General features: G+C 44.0%; 1 protein-coding gene across 1 annotated transcript in view; it reads left to right on the top strand.

Moving 5' to 3' along the window:
* Positions 1 to 22,196, top strand: part of LOC126212752 (uncharacterized) — a 408,628-nt gene that overhangs the window by 104,786 nt on the left and 281,646 nt on the right. The window contains exon 3 of the mRNA XM_049940160.1: positions 12,958 to 13,164. Within this exon, the coding sequence (XP_049796117.1) occupies positions 12,958 to 13,164 (207 nt within the window). The remainder of the gene's footprint in view (positions 1 to 12,957; positions 13,165 to 22,196) is intronic.

The following is a 22,196-nucleotide window of genomic DNA, read 5'->3' as shown; positions in this document are numbered from 1 at the left end:
TCAAAACTCAAAATTAAAGCATAGTAGCAGGGATAATATTTTGGAAATTAAAGAACATGTTTTATATAAAAATTAAGTTCTAAGGATGTTTCAGAACCTCTGCATAATAAGTTATTGTATTTTATTGTGAAGCTACTGTTCAGTTTTCGATCTATGTAGAGCAAAATGAGTATTTCGTATGCCACACCTTTTAGGCAAAGACGTGATTAAACAAAAGCAGAGGAGTGAAACTGCCAAAAAGTGGAGTGCCCTTAAATATATAAATAATCTGATGACTGTCTTCAAAACCGCTCACTCACCGATAGATCTATACCTACAGATTGGAAAATTGCGCAGGTCGCACCAGTGTTTTAAGAAGGGTAGTAGGAGTAATCCATCAAACTACAGACCTATATCATTGACGTCGGTTTGCAGTAGGGTTTTGGAGCATATACTGTATTCAAACATTACGAATCACCTCGAAGGGAACGATCTATTGATACGCAATGAGCATGGTTTCAGAAAACATCTTGTGCAATGCAGCTAGCTCTTTATTCGCACGAAGTAATGGCCGCAATCGACAGGGGATCTCAAGTTGATTCCGTATTTCTAGATTTCCGGAAAGCTTTTGACACCGTTCCTCACAGCGGCTTCTAATCGAGCTGTGGGCCTATGGGGTATCGTCTCAGTTGTGCGACTGGATTCGTGATTTCCTGTCAGGAAGGTCGCAGTTCGTAGTAATAGATGGCAAATCATCGAGTAAAACTGAAGTGATATCAGGTGTTCCCCAGGGAGGTGTCCTGGGACCTCTGCTGTTCCTGATCTATCTAAATGACCTGGGTGACAATCTGAGCAGTTCTTTTAGGTTGTTCGCAGATGATGCTGTAATTTACCGTCTAGTAAGGTCGTCCGAAGACCAGTATCAGTTGCAAAGCGATTTAGAAAAGATTGCTGTATGGTGTGGCAGGTGGCAGTTGACGCCAAATAACGAAAAGTGTGAGTTGATCCACACGAGTTCCAAAAGAAATCCGTTGGAATTCGATTACTTGATAAATAGTACAATTCTCAAGGCTGTCAATTCAACTAAGTACCTGGGTGTTAAAATTACGAACAACTTCAGTTGGAAAGACAACATAGATAATATTGTGGGGAAGGCGAGCCAAAGGTAGCGTTTCATTGGCAGGACACTTGGAAGATGCAACAAGTCCACTAAAGAGACAGCTTACACTACACTCGTTCGTCCCCTGTTAGAATATTGCTGCGCGGTGTGGGATCCTTACCGGATGGGATTGACGGAGGACATCGAAAGGGTGCAAAAAAGGGCAGCTCGTTTTGTATTATAACGTAATAGGGGAGAGAGTGTGGCAGATATGATACGCGAGTTGGGATGGAAGTCATTAAAGCAAAGACGTTTTTCGTCAAGGCGAGATCTATTTACGAAATTTCAGTCACCAACTTCCGAATACGAAAATATTTTGTTGAGCCCAAGCTACATAGGTAGGAATGATCATCAAAATAAAATAAGAGAAATGAGAGCTCGAACAGAAAGGTTTAGGTGTTCGTTTTTCGCGCGCTGTTCGGGAGTGGAATGGTAGAGAGATAGTATGATTGTGGTTCGATGAACCCTGTGCCAAGCACTTAAATGTGAATTGCAGAGTAATCATGTAGATGTAGATGAATAATATAAGGTATTTAGTTTTACGTACTTCAATATTGTAACATTGTAAATGCATGATGGCCATGTTTAGAAATAATATATTTGACTAATGTAGTGTCACGTGACCGGACACAGGACAGAGGATAGGGGACAAAGGTCGGGGTCTTTTGACCGTGGTCCGTCGGTGCGGCTAAGAGCCGCCGACATAGCATCACGTGGCCATCAGTTTGTTTTGTGGATGTGATTTAGTAAAATAAAAACAGTTTTCATTCTGAACTGTTGTCGGTGTAAATCATTTGTGAACGATCGTGATCTAGATGTATACTTGAATTCATTCAGTGCTGTACTTAGGCTGGCTATTTACTCAATATAGGGCGCGAATGCAACTGTCCACAACCGAACCCCTTTTGCAGCCGAGTCATGATAAAAGATCGTGTACAAGCCCGAGTGAAGTTGCAGTACCTGAGGAAGATTTGGTAACTTTCTTCTGTTGCCTATCCACAAAAGGGCAGACTGTTGCACGCCTAGTCAGCACTGGGGTTCGGTTGTACACTGTTTCGATACGCCATTATGTAAGCAATGAAAAGTTATGTTTGAGGGTTGAATGAAAAGGAAAACCTCCACCTTCTTTAATTGGGTTGGATCGTAATATTTTAATAAATCAAATGCAGAAACAGTCCTTAGAACGTGATCTTTAATTACCAATATTCACTTTTCCACATAATCACCAGCCAGTTGGATACAATTTTGGCAACGATGAACAAGTTTTCTGAAGCCGCCACAGAAGTAGTCCACACTCTGTTTCCACAACCACAGTCTCACAGCTCTCTCAACGTCTTCTTCAGAAGCATACTGAGGTCACCGCAGATCGTCTTTCGTTATCGGGGACAGATAGAAGTCAGACGGTGGTAAACCAGGACTGTACGGAGGGTGCCGTACAGTGGTGAGATTCAGTCTCTGAAGTTCTGCTGTGGTGCCACGTGAAGTGTGTGGTTTGGCAGTGTCAAGCTGCAAGAAAACGTGTGACCTACACTTTCTTGTGGAAATGGAAATGAGTGTTTGGCGTCATTGGCTGGGTGGCCCTTCGCGGGGCAGGTCCGGCCGCCTCGGTGCAGCTCTTATTACATTCGACGCCACACTGGGCGACCTGCGCGCCGGATGGGGATGAAATGATGATGAAGACAACACAACACACAGTCCCTGAGCGGAGGAAATCCCCGACCCAGCCGGGAATCGAACCCGGGCCCCCTGGGACGGCAGTCTGTCACCCTGACCATTCAGCTATCGGGGCGGACACACGTTCTTGTGAAATGCCAATTGTGCTTGTAATTTCTCTCCGAGTGATAAGACGATCGTCCTGAATCAATCTGTCAACATTTTGCTTGTGAAACTCGGAGGTTGCTGTCGTAGGACCTTCAACTCTTTGTCTGTGACACAGGTCAGATGTTCCCGCCTCAACATCTTTAAACTTACTCGCCCAATGACGCACAGTACTTACATCGGCACAATCACCATAAACTGCTTACATTCTCTGATGAATCTCCTTTGGGGTGACATCTTCTGCTGTCAAGAATTCAATGACTGCACGTTGCTTAAATTGCGCTGACCGACCATCTGCGCAGGGTTCCGTACTTTACACTGTAACAACACAACCGTTCGATGCTAAGGCTTCCCGCGAACTGGAGCTGTAGAGAAGAGGCTACAGAACGAGCCAGTACCTGCTGCATACCAGTGCTGCCAACTGTTGAAGAGTTACGAAGGTGGAGGCATTACTTTTCAGTCAACCCTCGTAGAATACCTAGGGAAACAGGCAGTGGATGATATGTAAACTCACGGATAAATACTCGAGGGTCGTACAAAAAGTAAAGAATGTTTTGTTTTGATACCAGGCCACAAGCACCCACCACAACTGCCGTTCGACGACTGACCTCGGTAATCGTCCGCTTCAGTGTGACGTCACCTACGATCCGGTGCAGTCGATTACTGCTTAGCCGTGTGACTTTAAAGTGTGTGACAAAACTGATGATGGCCAGAGTCTGAACTGCACAGTGTTATCTGCCTTTTAAATGTCCAAAACGTGTGACGCATCAAAATTTATAGGCAGATAACTGAGGTTTACGGTGATGTGACGAATGAAGCACCAGTTGGAAAGTGGTCTATCGTGTTTAATGGCAGATGGAAAAATGTTCACAAAAGAGATTGCTTGGACCGGCCCTCATTGGTGGCTGATGGACTCGGAGCAAGGATTGAAAGACACATCTGAGAACATAAACGTTTCACAATTAGTGGATTGCAGTGGCCTTCTTCCAGAGACTTCAACCAGTTTGCTGCGCTCTTAAAAAATGAGCGGCGCTGAATGCTTTCCTCCTTCACGTTAATGCAAGTCCCTGTGCAGCAGGAACGGTGCAGGACTCGCTTCAGCTGTTTCGGTGGGTAATGTTACAACATCTGTCGTACAGTCATTATAACTTACTCCTCAAACTGGAAGATTTTTTGAGTAGACAACGCTATGGAAGTGATGATAACCTTAAGAAGCCTAACATCAAATGTTCAACAACTTGGCAGCAACTGGATACCCAGAAGGTATAGAAAAGCTGATAAAATGGTATGACAAGCGGCTAAATTTTAATGGTGACTATGTAGAAAAGTAACATCAGTATCAAATTGTACATGAAATGGTTTGATTTAATTATAACAAATAAGAATTTATGTAGGAAAAAAGTTATTTGTTTTCTGAATAACTCTCATAGATAATTAAGTAATAAGTAATTAGACAGTGATCACTAGGGATATAAATATTGGCTTACTAAATGTTTGAATTTTACAGAAAATTTGACTGATGGCCCTATGCAGTATAATACTATCCGTGACAACAGACGAAATTAGAAATAATTATATGAATTCACGGTATCACTGTAGATCAGTGACTCTAGATGGGAGTGTTGGTGAGCCGGTGAGTGTATCAAGATAGTTCGTGCATCTGTCATAAACGCTGTGTCCGGGTGGCGCAGTGATAAATGCAGCTGCATACTGACAAGGGAACCTCCCCATCGCACCCCCCTCAGATTTAGTTATCAGTTGGCACAGTGGATAGGCCTTGAAAAACTGAACACAGATCAATCGGGAAAACAGGAAGAAGTTCTGTGGAACCGTGAAAAAAATTAGTAAAATATTCAAACTGAGTAGTCCATATGTAAGATAAGTAATATCAAGGAGAGTGCGAAGTCAGCAGCGCTGTGGTCCCGTGGTTAGCGTGAGTAGCTGCAGAACGAGAGGTCCTTGGTTCAAGTCTTCCCTCGACTGAAAATTTTACTTTCTTTATTTCGCAAAGTTATGATCTGTTCGTTCGTTCATTGACGTCTCTGTTGACTGTAATAAGTTTAGTGTCTGTGTTTTGCGACCGCACTGCAAAACCGTGCGATTAGTAGACGAAAGGACGTGCCTCTCCACTGGAAACCGAAAACATCTGATCGCAAGGTCATAGGTCAACCGATTACTCCACAGGAAAACACGTCTGATATATTCTATACGACACTGGTGACGGCATGTGCGTCACATGACAGGGATATGCTGTCGACCCACCTAACTTGTACACGTAGCGAATGGGTAAAAAGATTCTTCTACCTTGCCCGATTTAGATTTTCTTGTAGATGTGATAATCACTCCCAAAATAGTGATGAAAACATAAGAGTTTGTCACATAAACTGAAAATAAAAAATTAAAATTTTCACTCGAAGGAAGACTTGAACCTAGAACCTCTCGTTCCGTAGCTGCTCTCGCTAACCACGGGACCACGGCGCTCCTAGAGTCCCATTGTCCTTGTTGTTGCCTATCTTCGCATGGACTACTAAGTTTGTATATTTTACTAATTTTTTTCGTAGTTCCACACAACTTCTTCCTGTTTTCTCGATTGATCTGTGTTCAGTTTTTCAAGGTCTATCCAATGTGCCAACTTATAACTAAATCTGTGGGAGGGGGGGGGGGGGGGTGCGATGGGGAGGTTCCCTTGTAAGCAGGATGTCCTGGGTTCGTCGCCGATGATTCTGCATAAAGTCCTGATGCAGCTTTTACCATTAGTTCTCCTCCTTTCCTTTCCCTCTCCCTCCCTCCCCCCCCCCCTCCAACCTCAATTACAATAATGAGATATAATCGTTCTAGCAGAGTGAGCAGAGCAGTCACAGTCAATCATTAACATAAAGCGAATGAGTTGTTTAGTGCAGTCAGATTCAACTCTACTGCATAAATTCCTAATGCTTTGTAAATTCAGTGGAATGTTTTTGTAATCATTAGACCACCATACCAAAGTTCGCTCACTGTTGACTATTCTTCCCTGCACAGTTTAAAAGTCTCAAAAATCACGAATTGACTAATTTCCGAATTAGTATACATAGGAATGTGAAGTGTGATCAGACAGAAAGTAACAGGAATTTCTTTAATTTCACACGCTAACCGATTTTCATTTTTTTTTTTTCTTCTTGTTGGTACACATTTTCCTGACGTATTTTTACATTTTCAGCTGTTTTGAATATTTAGTTTTCAAAATGTTCACTGTGACTTTTGGCAGAACTAGTATGAGTAAACAAGAGTTTATGAAGTGGTATAGACGTTTCAAAGAGGGTCGAGAAGACGCTGAAGACGGCAACTGTCCTGGATGCCATAGCACATTGGTTACTAAGGAGAATGTGGAAGAAGTGAAGAAAAGGGTTTTGGAAAATTGCCAAATCACCATCAGAGAACTTGCTGATGGTGTCAGCTTATCTTTTGGCTCATGTCGAGCAATTTTTTCAGATTTTTTGGGCACGAGACGTGTAGCATTGAGGTCTGTTCCGAAATTATTGAATTTCAGTCAAAACCAACATTGTGTAGAAATCACTCAGGAATTACTGAATGAAGTCTACAATGACCCAGAACTTTTATAGAAGGTTCTAGGAGGTGAAAAAATGTGGATATACAGGCATGATGTAAAAACTGATGCCCAATTGTCGCATATGAACTTCCTTAAAGAATCAAGACCAAAAAAATTCGACAAGTTTGATCACATGTGGAGGTTCTTCTCACTGTTTTCTTTGATTATAATGAGATAATGCATAAAGAGCTCCTGCTTTATGGTTGTCGATCAATAAGGAATAGTACTTGGAAGTTACCGTCTGTGTGAAGTGGTCTAAAAAAACAACCAGAATTGTGGCAAAAATTATCATGAAAATTGCATCACAATAATGCTCCCACCCACAACTCAGTGCTTGTTCATGATTTTTTGGCAGAAAAAAAGTACCGTTATGTTGCCTCAGCACAATATTCACCAGACATGGTACCCAGCGACGTGTTTCTATTCCCGAGGCTGAAGATAACTGTGAAAGGACGTCATTTTGCCACCACTGTTGAGAGAAACACAGATTCGCTGAAGGAGATTAATACCATAACGAAAAATAAGTTCCAGAAGTGCTTCCAAGACTCAAAAAGTGCTGGCACTAGTGTATTATATCTGAGGGGGATTACTTTGAAAAGGGACAAAATTGATACTGATGAATAAAGATTCTTTCAGAAAAAAAGTTCCCATTACTTTTTAATCACATCTCGTATTCCTTTCCATTTTTGCAGTCAACCTCCTTATTTCTTACCTAGTCAGTCCAATGAAAAATTAGCATCTTTCTGCAACACCATGTCTCATATGCTTTTATTCTCTTCTTTTTCCTGTTTTCCAATAATCTGTCTTCTACTTTCACATGATAATGTGCTTCAACCATATATTGTTATGGCTGCAGTCTGTATTCTTCACTACAATCCAAAGCCTTTGTAAACTGTCATTTGTATCTGTGTTCATACAGAAATGTTCTGCGGTAGTTAATATTTTTGGAATAAAATGATGTATTGATGCAATTTTGTGAAGTAGTGTAGTACATTGTTTACTCAACAGATCTTGGCAAGTGTTTTCCAGCAGTTGACAGTGCAGCAATGAATGAAGTAAGACTGTTGGTCGAGCAATGCAAGGCAGTATTGAAATGATACTGGAAATTTGAAAACTTGATGGAGGTACGACGACAATGACGTAATGTGTACGGAACTCGGCCACCAGCACATGCAACAATTTGTCATTTTGAGGATAAATTTGAAGTCGACGGTACTGTTAAAGATGTGTGTAAGGAAAGGTCTGGCCGACCAGAAACATGAATAAGTCCAGCTTCCAGTGCTGCTGTGTTGCAACATTTTACTAAGTCACCCCAAAAATCTGCAAAACAGGGTGCGCATAAAGGTGGGTTAAGCCGAATTATGAAGGTTGCAAAATGGAAAGTGTACATTCCAAGATTGCTGCAAGCTATGGATGAGGACGACACGGATCGAAGAATGGAGTACTGCAAGTGGTTTGAAGTCGTGCTTCGTTAGAGTGAACAGTTTGCAGCTCTGGTTATCTGGTCTGATGAGGCACAGTTCAAACTGAATGGTACTGTAAACAGCCCCAACTGGTTGTATGAGCTCCTGAAAATTCTCACGTTCATGTTGACAATCTACCAGCTGTTCATTCGTGGTGTGGTCTGCCACTGCGCTGTTTGATCGGCCATCTCTTCTTTGAAGGTACTGTACCTGGTGAGGTGTATCTTCATATGCTGCAAACATCGATTTTACCTGCCCTCAGAGAGGTTTTTGGAAATGAAATACACTCCTGGAAATTGAAATAAGAACACCGTGAATTCATTGTCCCAGGAAGGGGAAACTTTATTGACACATTCCTGGGGTCAGATACATCACATGATCACACTGACAGAACCACAGGCACATAGACACAGGCAACAGAGCATGCACAATGTCGGCACTAGTACAGTGTATATCCACCTTTCGCAGCAATGCAGGCTGCTATTCTCCCATGGAGACGATCGTAGAGATGCTGGAGGTAGTCCTGTGGAACGGCTTGCCATGCCATTTCCACCTGGCGCCTCAGTTGGACCAGCGTTCGTGCTGTACGTGCAGACCGCGTGAGACGACGCTTCATCCAGTCCCAAACATGCTCAATGGGGGACAGATCCGGAGATCTTGCTGGCCAGGGTAGTTGACTTACACCTTCTAGAGCACGTTGGGTGGCACGGGATACATGCGGACGTGCATTGTCCTGTTGGAACAGCAAGTTCCCTTGCCGGTCTAGGAATGGTAGAACAATGGGTTCGATGACGGTTTGGATGTACCGTGCACTATTCAGTGTCCCCTCGACGATCACCAGTGGTGTACGGCCAGTGTAGGAGATCGCTCCCCACACCATGATGCCGGGTGTTGGCCCTGTGTGCCTCGGTCGTATGCAGTCATGATTGTGGCGCTCACCTGCACGGCGCCAAACACGCATACGACCATCATTGGCACCAAGGCAGAAGCGACTCTCATCGCTGAAGACGACACGGACTACTACGTCCCTCCATTCACGCCTGTCGCGACACCACTGGAGGCGGGCTGCACGATGTTGGGGCGTGAGCGGAAGACGGCCTAACGGTGTGCGGGACCGCAGCCCAGCTTCATGGAGACGGTTGCGAATGGTCCTCGCCGATACCCCAGGAGCAACAGTGTCCCTAATTTGCTGGGAAGTGGCGGTGCGGTCCCCTACGGCACTGCGTAGGATCCTACGGTCTTGGCGTGCATCCGTGCGTCGCTGCGGTCCGGTCCCAGGTCGACGGGCACGTGCACCTTCCGCCGACCACTGGCGACAACATCGATGTACTGTGGAGACCTCACGCCCCACGTGTTGAGCAATTCGGCGGTACGTCCACCCGGCCTCCCGCATGCCCACTATACGCCCTCGCTCAAAGTCCGTCAACTGCACATACGGTTCACGTCCACGCTGTCGCGGCATGCTACCAGTGTTAAAGACTGCGATGGAGCTCCGTATGCCACGGCAAACTGGCTGACACTGACGGCGGCGGTGCACAAATGCTGCGCAGCTAGCGCCATTCGACGGCCAACACCGCGGTTCCTGGTGTGTCCGCTGTGCCGTGCGTGTGATCATTGCTTGTACAGCCCTCTCGCAGTGTCCGGAGCAAGTATGGTGGGTCTGACACACCGGTGTCAATGTGTTCTTTTTTCCATTTCCAGCAGTGTATTTTAGGTGCAACGAGATGGCTCTCCGCCTCACTACCACAGAGATGTCAGAGCCTGCTTGGATGAAAATCTACCTGTACAGTGGATAGGTCGAAGAGGAGCTGTTGATTAACCACGACGGTCTCCAGACCTTACAACTCTTGCCTTCCACCTGTGGGGGACTTTGAAAAAACAAGTTTATCAACAGAAGCCAGCTGAACTGAACGAGCTATGAGAAACCGTCGAGGCATCCTGTGCGGCTATAAAATGGCAACGCTGACAGCTGTTGTTCGGTCAACAGTCCAGTGCCATCGATGTTGTCTGGTTGCTACTGGGGGTCACTTTGCATACATAAAATAAGTTTCTCCCCCGTGCAAGAACTGTAACAGTATATCATTTTGTTCCATAAATGCTGATTATCAAAGAAAATCTACATTTTTCTGGACCTCCTATGTATATTATTATGAGGCGTGTTTTTTAAGTAAGTACCGTTTTGAAATTAAAAAAGACGTGCTAAGATATCTCAGTAATTTTATTTTTACATGAAAGCCTGTACCTTAATCTACTTTTCTACATAATTTCTGTCAATATTGAGGCACTCGTCATAACGTTGTACCAGTTTTTGAATAGTCTCCTCATAGAAGTCTGCCGCCTGACTCGTTAACCACTGCATCACCACTGTTTTGACTTCGTCATCGTCTTGAAGACGCTGACCGCCCAGGTGTTTCTTCGAGTGCAGGATCAGGTGGTAGTCACTGGGCACAAGATTGGGGCTGTACGGAGGATGATCTAGAGTTTCCCATCAAAAAGATGTGATGAGCTCTTTGGTCTGATTCGCCACATGCAGACGGGCATTGTCTTGCAGCAAAACGATGCCCTTGCTCAACTTGCCATGACTTTTGTTCTGAATTGAACGGCGCAGATTGTGCAATGTCTTATAGTAAGCTGCTGCAACGATTGTGTCATTGCGAGGTAGAAATTCCACAAGCAGTACTCCTTTTCTGTCCCAAAAAACTGCACGTGATTTTCCGGGCAGAAATTGTTTGCTTAAACTTCACTTTTCTGGGTGAATCTGAATGCCGCCATTCCATGGATTGTTTCTTTGATTCTGGTGTGATGTAGGCTACCGACGTTTCATCGCCGTAACAATTTTGCTTAGAAATGGTCACCGTCGTTGTGGTACCGCTCAAGGAAAGTCAATGCACTGTCTAAACGTTTGGTTTTGTGCACATCCGTCAACATATTCGGTACCCAACGTGCGCACAATTTTCGGTAATTCAAGTGCTCGGTCACAATGCCGTACAAAACACTACGAGAAACGTTAGGAAAGTCACCCCGCAAGGAGGAAATCGTAAAGCGTCTGTTTTCTCTCACCTTCTTGTCCACTTGCTGCACCAAACTTTCATTAACGACCGAAGGACGCCCACTCCGTTGTTCATCGTGCACATTTGTGTGGCCATCTTTAAATGCTCTCACCCACTTTCTTACGATTCCATCACTCATAATGTTTTCTCCATAAACTGCACAGATCTCACGATGAATATCGATCGCTTTTAGGCCTTTAGCACTATGAAATCTTACAGGGTGTTTCAAAAATGACCGGTATATTTGAAACGGCAATAAAAACTAAACGAGCAGCGATAGAAATACACCGTTTGTTGCAATATGCTTGGGACAACAGTACATTTTCAGGCAGACAAACTTTCGAAATTACAGTAGTTACAATTTTCAACAACAGATGGCGCTGCAAGTGATGTGAAAGATATAGAAGACAACGCAGTCTGTGGGTGCGCCATTCTGTACGTCGTCTTTCTGCTGTAAGCGTGTGCTGTTCACAACGTGCAAGTGTGCTGTAGACAACATGGTTTATTCCTTAGAACAGAGGATTTTTCTGGTGTTGGAATTCCACCGCCTAGAACACAGTGTTGTTGCAACAAGACGAAGTTTTCAACGGAGGTTTAATGTAACCAAAGGACCGAAAAGCGATACAATAAAGGATCTGTTTGAAAAATTTCAACGGACTGGGAACGTGACGGATGAACGTGCTGGAAAGGTAGGGCGACCGCGTACGGCAACCACAGAGGGCAACGCGCAGCTAGTGCAGCAGGTGATCCGACAGCGGCATCGGGTTTCCGTTCGCCGTGTTGCAGCTGCGGTCCAAATGACGCCAACGTCCACGTATCGTCTCGTGCTGCCTTAGACGACACTGCGAACACCTCGTGGTTTATGCAAGATGGTGCCCGGCCACATCGCACGGCCTACGTCTTTAATTTCCTGAATGAATATTTCGATGATCGTGTGATTGCTTTGGGCTATCCGAAACATACAGGAGGCGGCGTGGATTGGCCTGCCTATTCGCCAGACATGAACCCCTGTGACTTCTTTCTGTGGGGACACTTGAAAGACCAGGTGTACCGCCAGAATCCAGAAACAATTGAACAGCTGAAGCAGTACATCTCATCTGCATGTGAAGCCATTCCGCCAGACACGTTGTCAAAGGTTTCGGGTAATTTCATTCAGAGACTACGCCATATTATTGCTACGCATGGTGGATATGTGGAAAATATCGTACTATAGAGTTTCCCAGACCGCAGCGCCATCTGTTGTTGACAATTGTAACTACTGTAATTTCGAAAGTTTGTCTGCCTGAAAATGTGCTGTTGTCGCAAGCATATTGCAACAAACGTTGTATTTCTATCGCTGCTCGTTTAGTTTTTATTGCCGTTTCAAATATACCGGTCATTTTTGAAACACCCTGTATAACAGCCCATACTTCACAGTCGGCAGGACTCAAGATTATCGGAGGCGTCTTAAACACTAGGTACACAACGTGAACAAGGAAGAATAGATTGTAATGGCGTCAGTGCGTAGATTAAGGTACAGGCTTTCAAGTAAAAATAAAATTATTGAGATATCTTAGCACATCTTTTTTTTAAATTTCAAAACGGTACTTACTTAAAAAACACGCCTCGTATATGTGGTTTGCAACTACATATACTAAATAAATAAATAGCGTTTTTTCACAGTCTGTTATAAAAGTTGTGAGGTCTCCAACTCGAGACACGCCCTCTGTAACTAGAGACTGACAGTGTAAGACTCGATATCTTACACAACTCGGTTTTGACAGGTTCGGCTATATGCATATTCCTAGCAAACTCTCAATATGTTAGTCATTTGTCATCCCCATAATGACACAGTATACTTGTGTTTCTAGACGGTAAGATTTTGTAGAGTCCGCCTCACGACGAGGGAACTGCTGTGCGCAGATGATCCTGCCGGGCAGCCGTCGGGGCGACGAGCAGCAGGTGGCGTCGATGGTGGCGATGCTGCCGGACGAGGGGCCCGACAAGCCGGCGGTGCGCGTCCCCAACAAGCACATCATCCCCGCAGAGGCCATCATCGTCAACAAGGAGCTCGGCTCTGGGGAGTTCGGCGTCGTGCAGCAGGGCGTCTGGACCAACGACGGCGAGAGGGTGAGTTGTCGGAGGACACAGTGCCGTGGCCACCTCGTCTGGTGACGCGGCTGGCAGAACGGCAAGATCTGATATTGTTGGAGCTAGGGGGAAGCAATAGGGTGTACCTAGCGTGGGTCCCTGGCAAAGACCTTGTAAAAAATACACTGCTGGCCACCGTAAATGCAACACCCCGAAGGAAGCATCCGAATCAAGTGAAATTTACACCATGGGTTTGCAGCGATGAGATATGCAACTGTTTAGAATTTCAGCGCAGACGCACATCACGCGCGCCTGTGGCGCCACCTCATAGCGCCATTTAAGGCTTGGCGATTTCGACGAGTGTACGTTCGGCACGTGTGTTTACCTTGTGGTTGTTTCACAAGACGATCAGTTATGCCTCGTAGACAACAGCGAACATCTTTTGATCAAGTATAGTTCGACAGAGGAAGGATAGTGGCTTACCGAGATTGTGGATTATCGTACAGAGAAATCGCTAGTCGTGTTGGACGAAACCAAACAACTGTAATGCGGATATGTGACCGTTGGATGCAGGAGGGTACGACGGACCGACGTGGTCGATCGCATTCACCTCGGTGCACCACTGCACGTGCTGATAGGCAAATTGTGCGCACGGCAGTGACGGATCGCTCAGTGACATCCCGAACCGTAGCACAGCACATTGCGTCTGTAACGCATCATCCAGTGTCTGCGCGTACCATTCGACGCCGTTTACAGCAGAGTGGTCTGTCCGCAAGACGTCCATTGCTTCGTCTACCATTGACGCAGAACCACAGACGTCTCCGTCGCCAATGGTGTGATGACAGACGGATGTGGACGGCAGAATGGAATGACGTTGTCTTTACTGACGAGGCACGCTTCTGTCTGCACCACCACGATGGTCGGATTCGAGTGTGGAGACACCGTGGAGAGAGGATGCTGGACAGCTGCATTATGCACCGCCACACTGGTCTTGCACCGGGTATTATGGTATGGGGCGGCATTGGATATTACTCTCGCACGCCTCTAGTACGCATTGCCGGTACTTTAAATAGCCGGCGCTACATATCCGAGGTGCTGGAGCCAGTTGTCCTTCCTTACCTTCAGGGCTCGGCCACAGCCATATTTCAACAGGATAATGCGCGACCACACGTGGCACGCATTGTCCAAAGGTTCTTCGTCAATAACCAGATTGAATTGCTTCCCTGGCCGGCTCGCTCTCCGGATCTTTCGCCGATAGAAAACATGTGGTCCACGGTTGCTCAACGAGTGACCCAGATTACATCCCCAGCTGCCACACCAGATGATCTTTGGCAACGTCTGGAAGTTGCTTGGGCTGCTGTACCCCAGGAACACATCCAACGTCTCTTTGACTCAATGCCGAGACGTGTGGCAGCGGTGATCTCCAACAATGGCGGCTACTCTGGCTACTGATTCTGGCAGGAACCACATGTCACAGACGTCTGTAAACGTAACCATTTGATACTTGGTCAACATGTTATCTACAAAATAAATCTTGTTGTGCTACCTCTTGTCTTTCTTGGTGTTGCATTTACGGTGGCCAGCAGTGTAACTAGACTCACTGATGGCGCTGCAGTCGCGGTATAATTTGAACCTTCCGCTGGACGCCATTATAGTGGTTGTAGTCTGATGTGTTGTCTAGTATTGTTGTTTATGAAGACCCTGATTCAACGTTGTATATTTGTTGGGGCGTACATACAGTATTTGTTACTCGTAATTCTACTGTCTGTACGTTCCAATCAAAAGATGTACAATGGTGAAGAGTTGTGCAGCGATTGATTGTACAATTAAATTCGAGAAAGGAACGAATATTACATTTCACAGGTATGTGAATATTTTAAGTTGTTTTGTATGTCAGTGCACTTGCTTAATAAATGTTTTTGTAACACGGTATTAGCATAATGTCTGTGCATCTATTTGCAGGTTTCCTTTCTCAAAACCACAGCTGTTACAAAAATGGTTACACGCTGTCAGGAGGCAAGATTTCCGACCGACAGAATACCATTTTATATGTTCTGATCATTTTGAAGAAAGTTCGCTGATCGATAGTGTTTTCATGGTCTAGATTAGGTTGAAACTTGATAATTTGGTCGTGAGTTGCCAAAGCACAATGCCATATATAACGCACTTCTCGTCATAAAATCTAAAGCAAGGTAGAGTCAGAAAATATCTATTAATATAGTGGGCAAATCTTCGAGTATTTTGACGCATTTTGGGTACATCTATCGTAAATGAACTACGAAAAATGCTAGGGGTCCAGTACATAATTTTTAGCTACGGCAGATTCCATGTAGTACGTAAAATAAATTCATAAACAGTGACTAGTTGCTGTTTGTTCATAAATTAAAAAGTATATTGTAGTAACGTATTTAAATGAGGCATTATGTTTGCGACCTAACTCAAGGGAAGGCATTTTATAACCAAGAGCGATGTATAAACATTCGAAATCCGCGCGTCAGTTTACCACTCTAATGGCCGCCGGCCAGCTATTCAATTTGTCCGCTCTTCACAGTTGACCACTCGTGCGGTTGTGGGGGCCTGGTCCCTGGCAACTCAGGGATCTCTGGCAATGAACAAGCCGATAGATTGGCTAGGATGGGGGCAACAATCAAAAAACACCTACACACAATGGGTATAATGGAAGAGGACCCTAAATGTAGGATTTGTGATGAGGGTGAAGAAACTGCATCACACCTAATCTTTGAATCCATGGCATTGGAGAGTAAAAGAATCTTCGGGACAACTAGACCTGAAGGAATTGTGTCTAACAAAAAACTGGTAGAGGGACTCCTTGCACTATTTATGGGCACTGGTCGGCTTTACTAGATATACAGGGTGCAATACCGCACAATAAATCTAGTTTCAGAGCGGGCAGTGGCGGTTTAGACATAAGCTATTTTAGCTCTCCTGTTAAAATTAATCAATCGATCAACGGCAGTGAGAATTTGTTTCATGAATCTACTGTTACTGGCTAATCCATCCAGCTGTGTTATTCATGATATTTAAGTCTGGTGATTGATCTCGAAATTATGCTGGTTCATTCTGAATGTGGTTCTGGCATTCCAACTCAGATGAAACACTGAACTTCGTAAAGTTGTCCAAAATGTAAACTACATTGTTAAGTAGTAGTGCTTCTGTAAGACTAAAATATGCTGGTTGTTTTGTGTACCCAATATGAAATCCGAACATTGTGGTGTTACATCTGGCTTCCAAATATTTGGTTTACCTGTTAAAAGAGTGGCAGGAACAATAATTTCCAATAGAGTATGAGGCGCATTAATTCTCAGGGTTCGAATGTAGTATAATAATTTTCTATTTGTAGCAAGTTCATTTATCACCATAAGAACTAGTAGTAATAGTAAGAAAAGTAATTTGTTGCAAGTCACTCAAAACCCCAGGTCATACTGCACGGATTGAGAAGGAAAAACATCCTTTTGCACTCTCAAAACTAAGGTCTCACATTCTGTTTCTTGAAACCTGCTCGTTCCTCAGAGCAACCCCCAAAGGCCTGACATTGAAAGTCCCTGTTTCTGAATGTAATCTCACTTCACAAAAATGATCAGTCTTCCTTCTCATCCTATCCGGTAAGTCCCCCTCGACCTGGGGTTCTGTGTGATTTCTCAAACTCCACCCATTTCCTAAACCTTGTCAGTTTTTTTTTCCTTTGTCTCTCTTCCTTCCTCTGCAGCAGTTCTACCAGGAGGAGGAGCAACTGGCTCAGAAAAGCTTGCATCTTTGTTTAACCTTTATATGTTTCCTCCTGCCAGCTTTTAGTGAGTAGATTTTTTTATTTGTCCAATTACATTACATTTTCATAAATTGACTATTTTCATCAATTTATTTTTACAGCGGATTTTTCTATTGGGTCTAAAACTTTGCTTCCTTCGTTTTACTGTAGACGGCGTTGGTGGAAAGTAGTGCTGCAAGTGGTAGGTCGTAAGTGTCATACAGTAAGCTTAGGCATTTGGGAACGTAGTGCCATCAGAATATTAGTCATTTTTGTATTGCATCTTAAAGTTCTTCTCGACTGAATATGTCAACTTAAGAACCAAATTCTCGTCATGTGCTGGTTAGCACTGCAATTTGTTTCATTACAAGCACAACAACATAGCATCACACTTTACTGATATCGACACAGTTATTACTGTACACAACTTTCATTCTTCTAAGGATTTCGATTGGAGACACGTTCTCTGTAGTTAGAAACTCGATTACGGCATGCTGTTTTTCAAACAGTGTTGTAATTACGTTACACTCTACCACACACTACGGTTCAGAGCCCTCCAATGGCAGAGAGTTGCGGCTCATGTCAGTGAAACAGGAAAGTAACCTGTATGACATGTAATACATCAACTGATGTTCAGACTCGAATAAAAAATTCGGAGGCGATACTTTTCAGCCTGCCCTTGCGTACTGGTTATTCTTGACAGCCCTAGTATCTTTCTCATTATCATTCTCTCTTGGATTTCATGCTTGCCTGTGAGATTTTTCTTTTCGAGTTCACAACAATCTGAAGTACACTACTGGCCATTAAAATTGCTACACCAAGAAGAAATGCAGATGATAAACGGGTATTCATTGGACAAATATATCATACTAGAACTGACATGTGATTACATTGTCATGCAATTTGTATGCATAGATCCTGAGAAATCAGTACCCAAAACAACCACCTCTGGCCGTAATAACGGCCTCGATACGCCTGGGCATTGACTCAAACAGAGCTGGGATGGCGTGTACAGGTACAGCTGCCAATGCATCTTCAACACGATGCCACAGTTCATCGAGAGTAGTGACTGGCGTATCGTGACGAGCCAGTTGATCGGCCACCATTGACCAGACGTTTTCAGTTGGTGAGAGATTTGGAGAATGTGCTGGTCAGGGCAGCAGTCGAACATTTTCTGTATCCAGAAAGGCCCGTACAGGACCGGCAACACGTGGTCGTGCATTATCCTGCTGAAATGTAGGGATTCACAGGGATCTAATGAAGGGTAGAGCCACGGGTCGTAACACATCTGAAATGTAACGTCCACTGTTCAAAGAGCCGTCAATGCTAACAAGAGCTGACAGAGACCTGTAACCAGTGGCACCCTATACCATCACGCCGGGTGATACGCCAGTATGGCGATGACGAATACACGCTTCCAATGTGTGTTCACCGTGATGTCGCCAAACACAGATGCGACCATCATGGTGCTGTAAACAGAACCTGGATTAATCCGAAAAAATGACGTTTCGCCATTCGTGCACCCAGGTTCGTCGTAGAGTACACCATCACAGGCGCTCCTGTCTGTGATGCAGCGTCGAGGGTAACCGTAGCCACGGTCTCCGAGCTGATAGTCCGTGCTGCTGCAAAAGTCGTCGAACTGTTTGTGCAGATGGTTGTCATCTTGCAAACATCCCCATCTGTCGACTCGGGGTTCGAGGCGTGGCTGCACGATCCGTTACAGCCATGCGGATAAGATGCCTGTCATCTCGATTGCTAGTGATATGAGGCCGTTGGGATCCAGCACGGCGTTCCGTATTACCCTCCTGAACCCACTGTTCCATATTCTGCTAACAGTCATTGGATCTCCACCAATGCAAGCAGCTATGTCGCAATACGATAAACCGCAATCGCGATAGACTACAATCCGACCTTTATCGAAGTCGCAAACGTGATGGTACGCATTTCTCCTCTTTACACGAGGCATCACAACAACGTTTCACCAGGCAACGCCGGTCAACTGCCGTTTGTGTATGAGAAATCGGTTGGAAACTTTCCTCATGTCAGCACATTGTAGGTGTCGCCACCGACGCCAACCTTGTGTGAATGCTCTGAAAAGCTAATCATTTGCATATCACAGCATCTTCTTCTCATCGGTTAAATTTCGCATCTGTAGCACGTCATCTTCGTGGTGTAGCAATTTTAATGGCCAGTAGAGTATATAGGGCTTCAGCACAGATGACTTCCTGGTAGTGCTTCATTTTTATGTTGCAGGAGAGACACCTTTTGTTGTAGGTGCTCTCGGTCAGTTTGTATGCCAGGCCCAGTTCATCTGCTGGAACCAATAGTGCTGTTCCTTCAGAGAGACTGGGTTCCAGCTCTCCTCTCAGGTATTTAAACCTGTCAGTTTCCTCAATTTCCGCCTGCTCCAGGTGCAGACTGAAAGGAGAATCACTGATGTTTGTGATGTATTTTGTTTTTTGAAGTCATACGTTTTGCCCTGCCCTTGAAGCTTCCTTTCAGTTTGAAATATTCTCAGAAGAGTTCCTCTGAACTTTGCTTGTAATTTGGTGTAATTTAAAGTCTGTCAGACAAGATTACGTGTCTTCCGGTTTAGTCCTAGTTCCTGCAGGATTTTCACGAGAGTAGGTCAGATGATATAGTTGTATCTTTCCCTGCTGCTGAAGCCTCTAGGCATGCTTTCTGTGCTAAGACAGCTTTTGTTACACCTGGTGCCTGGGCTAAGAGGAAGCGTTCCGGCTTATATATTAAAAAAAAAAAAATTGAATTTTGCACATGTTACAGTCTCGTATCTTCACTCAATAAAGAACAGTTTTTCTTCACTATCCATCATAATTACTGGACTGTGTGAAATTAAGTAAAACATTGCACGCAATTTTAGTATTTGCAGACGTAGAAAAGCATTGCGTGAACTTAACGTATGGTTGATTTTAGCTCAGACATTGCCAGGAGTGAAATGTAGAAAAGATACCGAAATTTCATGTATAATTGACAGAAGAATGATATTACATTCTCGAGTTATTGGGTGTTATATCTGACGGGTGGCTGTATGTGATGTGACCACTTCTGCCCATGCAGACTTGGCAGCTGCTGTTAAATACGTGTCATCCAGTTTTTATTATTAGGTGAAAATTTTGATTTTAGCGCATCCTATAGTTTGAGATGTATGAGACAAGCGAAATACCCTCAGACTTCAACAAGAATATAATAATTCCAATCCCAAAAAAAGCAGGTGTTGACAGATGTGAAAGTTACCACACTATCAGTTTAATAAGTCACAGCTGCAAAATACTAACGCCAATTCTTTACAGACGAATGGAAAAACTAGTAGAAGCCGACCGCGGGGAAGATCAGTTTGGATTCCGTAGAAATGTTGGAACACGTGAGGCAATACTGACCCTACAACTTATCTTAGAAGAAAGATTAAGGAAAGGCAAACCTGCGTTTCTAGCATTTGTAGACTTGGAGAAAGCTTTTGACAATGTTGACTGGAATACTCTTTCAAATTCTGAAGGTGGCAAGGGTAAAATAAATGGAGCGAAAGGCTATTTACAATTTGTACAGAAACCAGATGGCAGTTATAAGAATCGAGTGGCATGAAAGGGAAGCAGTGGTTGGTAAGGGAGTGAGACAGGGTTGTAGCCTGTTCCCGATGTTATTCAATCTGTATATTGAGCAAGCAATAAAGGAAACAAAAGAAAAGTTCAGAGTAGGTATTAAAATCCATGGAGAAGAAATAATAACTTTGAGGTTCGCCGATGACATTGTAATTCTGTCAGAGACAGCAAATTACTTGGAAGAGCAGTTGAACGGAATGGAAAGTGTCTTGAAAGGAGGGTATAAGATGAACATCAACAAAAGCAAAACGAGGATAATGGAATGTAGTCGAATTAAATCGGGTGATGCTGAGGGAATTAGATTAGGAAATGAGACGCTTAAAGTAGTAAATGAGTTTTGCTATTTGGGGAGCAAAATTACTGATGATGGTCGAAGTAGAGACGATATAAAGTCTAGACTGGTAATGGCAAGGAAAGCGTTTCTGAAGAAGAGAAATTTGTCAACATAGAGTATAGATTGTAGTGCCAGGAATTCGTTTCTGAAAGTATGTGTATGGAGTGTAGCCATGTATGGAAGTGAAACATGGACGATAACCAGTTTGGACAAGAAAAGAATAGATGCTTTTGAAATGTGGTGCTACAGAAGAATGCTGAAGATAAGGTGGGTAGATCACGTAACTAATGAGGAGGTATTGAGTAGAATTGGGGAGAAGAGGAGTATGTAGCACAACTTCACTAGAAGAAGGGACCAGTTAGTTGGACATGTTCTGAGGCATCAAGGGACCATCAATTTGGTTTTGGAGGGCAGCGTGCAGGATAAAAACCGTAGAGGGAGACCAAGAGATGAATACACTAAGCAGATTCAGAAGGATGTAGGCTGCAGTAGGTACTGGGAGATGAAGAAGCTTGCACAGGATAGAGTAGCATGGAGAGCTGCATCAAACCAGTCTCAGGACTGAAGACCACAACACCAACAACAACAACAACAGCATAGTCTGATATCTTTGCTCGATAAAGTAGTGATTTTTTTATGTGCCAGAGTTACTGTGCTGCATCAAATTAAGTAAAACATTACAGAAAGTTGTAAAGATTTTGCAGAAGTAGAAACACACTGTGTAAACTTGGTGGATGGTTTATTTTAGCTTGTACGTTGCAGTGTAGGTAAGATACCAGAATTTTATTTAAAATTATTTAGAGTGGAACAATATCTCATTTCATTCTCAAATTATTTGGTTTGCGCAATGCAGCCATTAACATCATTGCAGATTGTAAATCGTGACATTGTAACAATCATAATATTGCATAAATGATTCAAGATATTGAAGCGAGGTTTTCTGCGAATAATAGCACGCAATGAGGCGGCACGTATGTTGCAATGGTAGATACTCGAAACTTTTTTTATTCACCAAAATATGGAAGTAACTCGTCCACAGCTGTGAGACATTGGTGGCTTAGGACACATACAGACATCTATAGCACTGTAGGAAAACTGTAGTGGCACAAGGGCGAACAGCATAGCAAGATGTGTACGCATGCCCACTGCGGCCAAAGAATTGAGATTGATGAAGATGATGACTGTGCTCCTCTTAGCAACTTTTCTCGTGGTTTAGTGCTGACTTATGGCTGAATATATGTGCAGTACAGGAATGCCCTAGTCTGAATCCAGTAACAGTGTATTAAAGAAATATAGAGGAATGCCCCTAAGGTTCCACGTGTGGAGATCAACTTGTCAGACTGAGACTTTTGTG

This window comes from Schistocerca nitens, chromosome 11 (assembly GCF_023898315.1).
Source record: "Schistocerca nitens isolate TAMUIC-IGC-003100 chromosome 11, iqSchNite1.1, whole genome shotgun sequence".
Classification (NCBI taxonomy): domain Eukaryota; kingdom Metazoa; phylum Arthropoda; class Insecta; order Orthoptera; family Acrididae; genus Schistocerca; species Schistocerca nitens.
The sequence above is the reverse complement of the archived record's forward strand: the minus strand, read 5'-3'. Positions and strand labels throughout refer to the sequence as shown.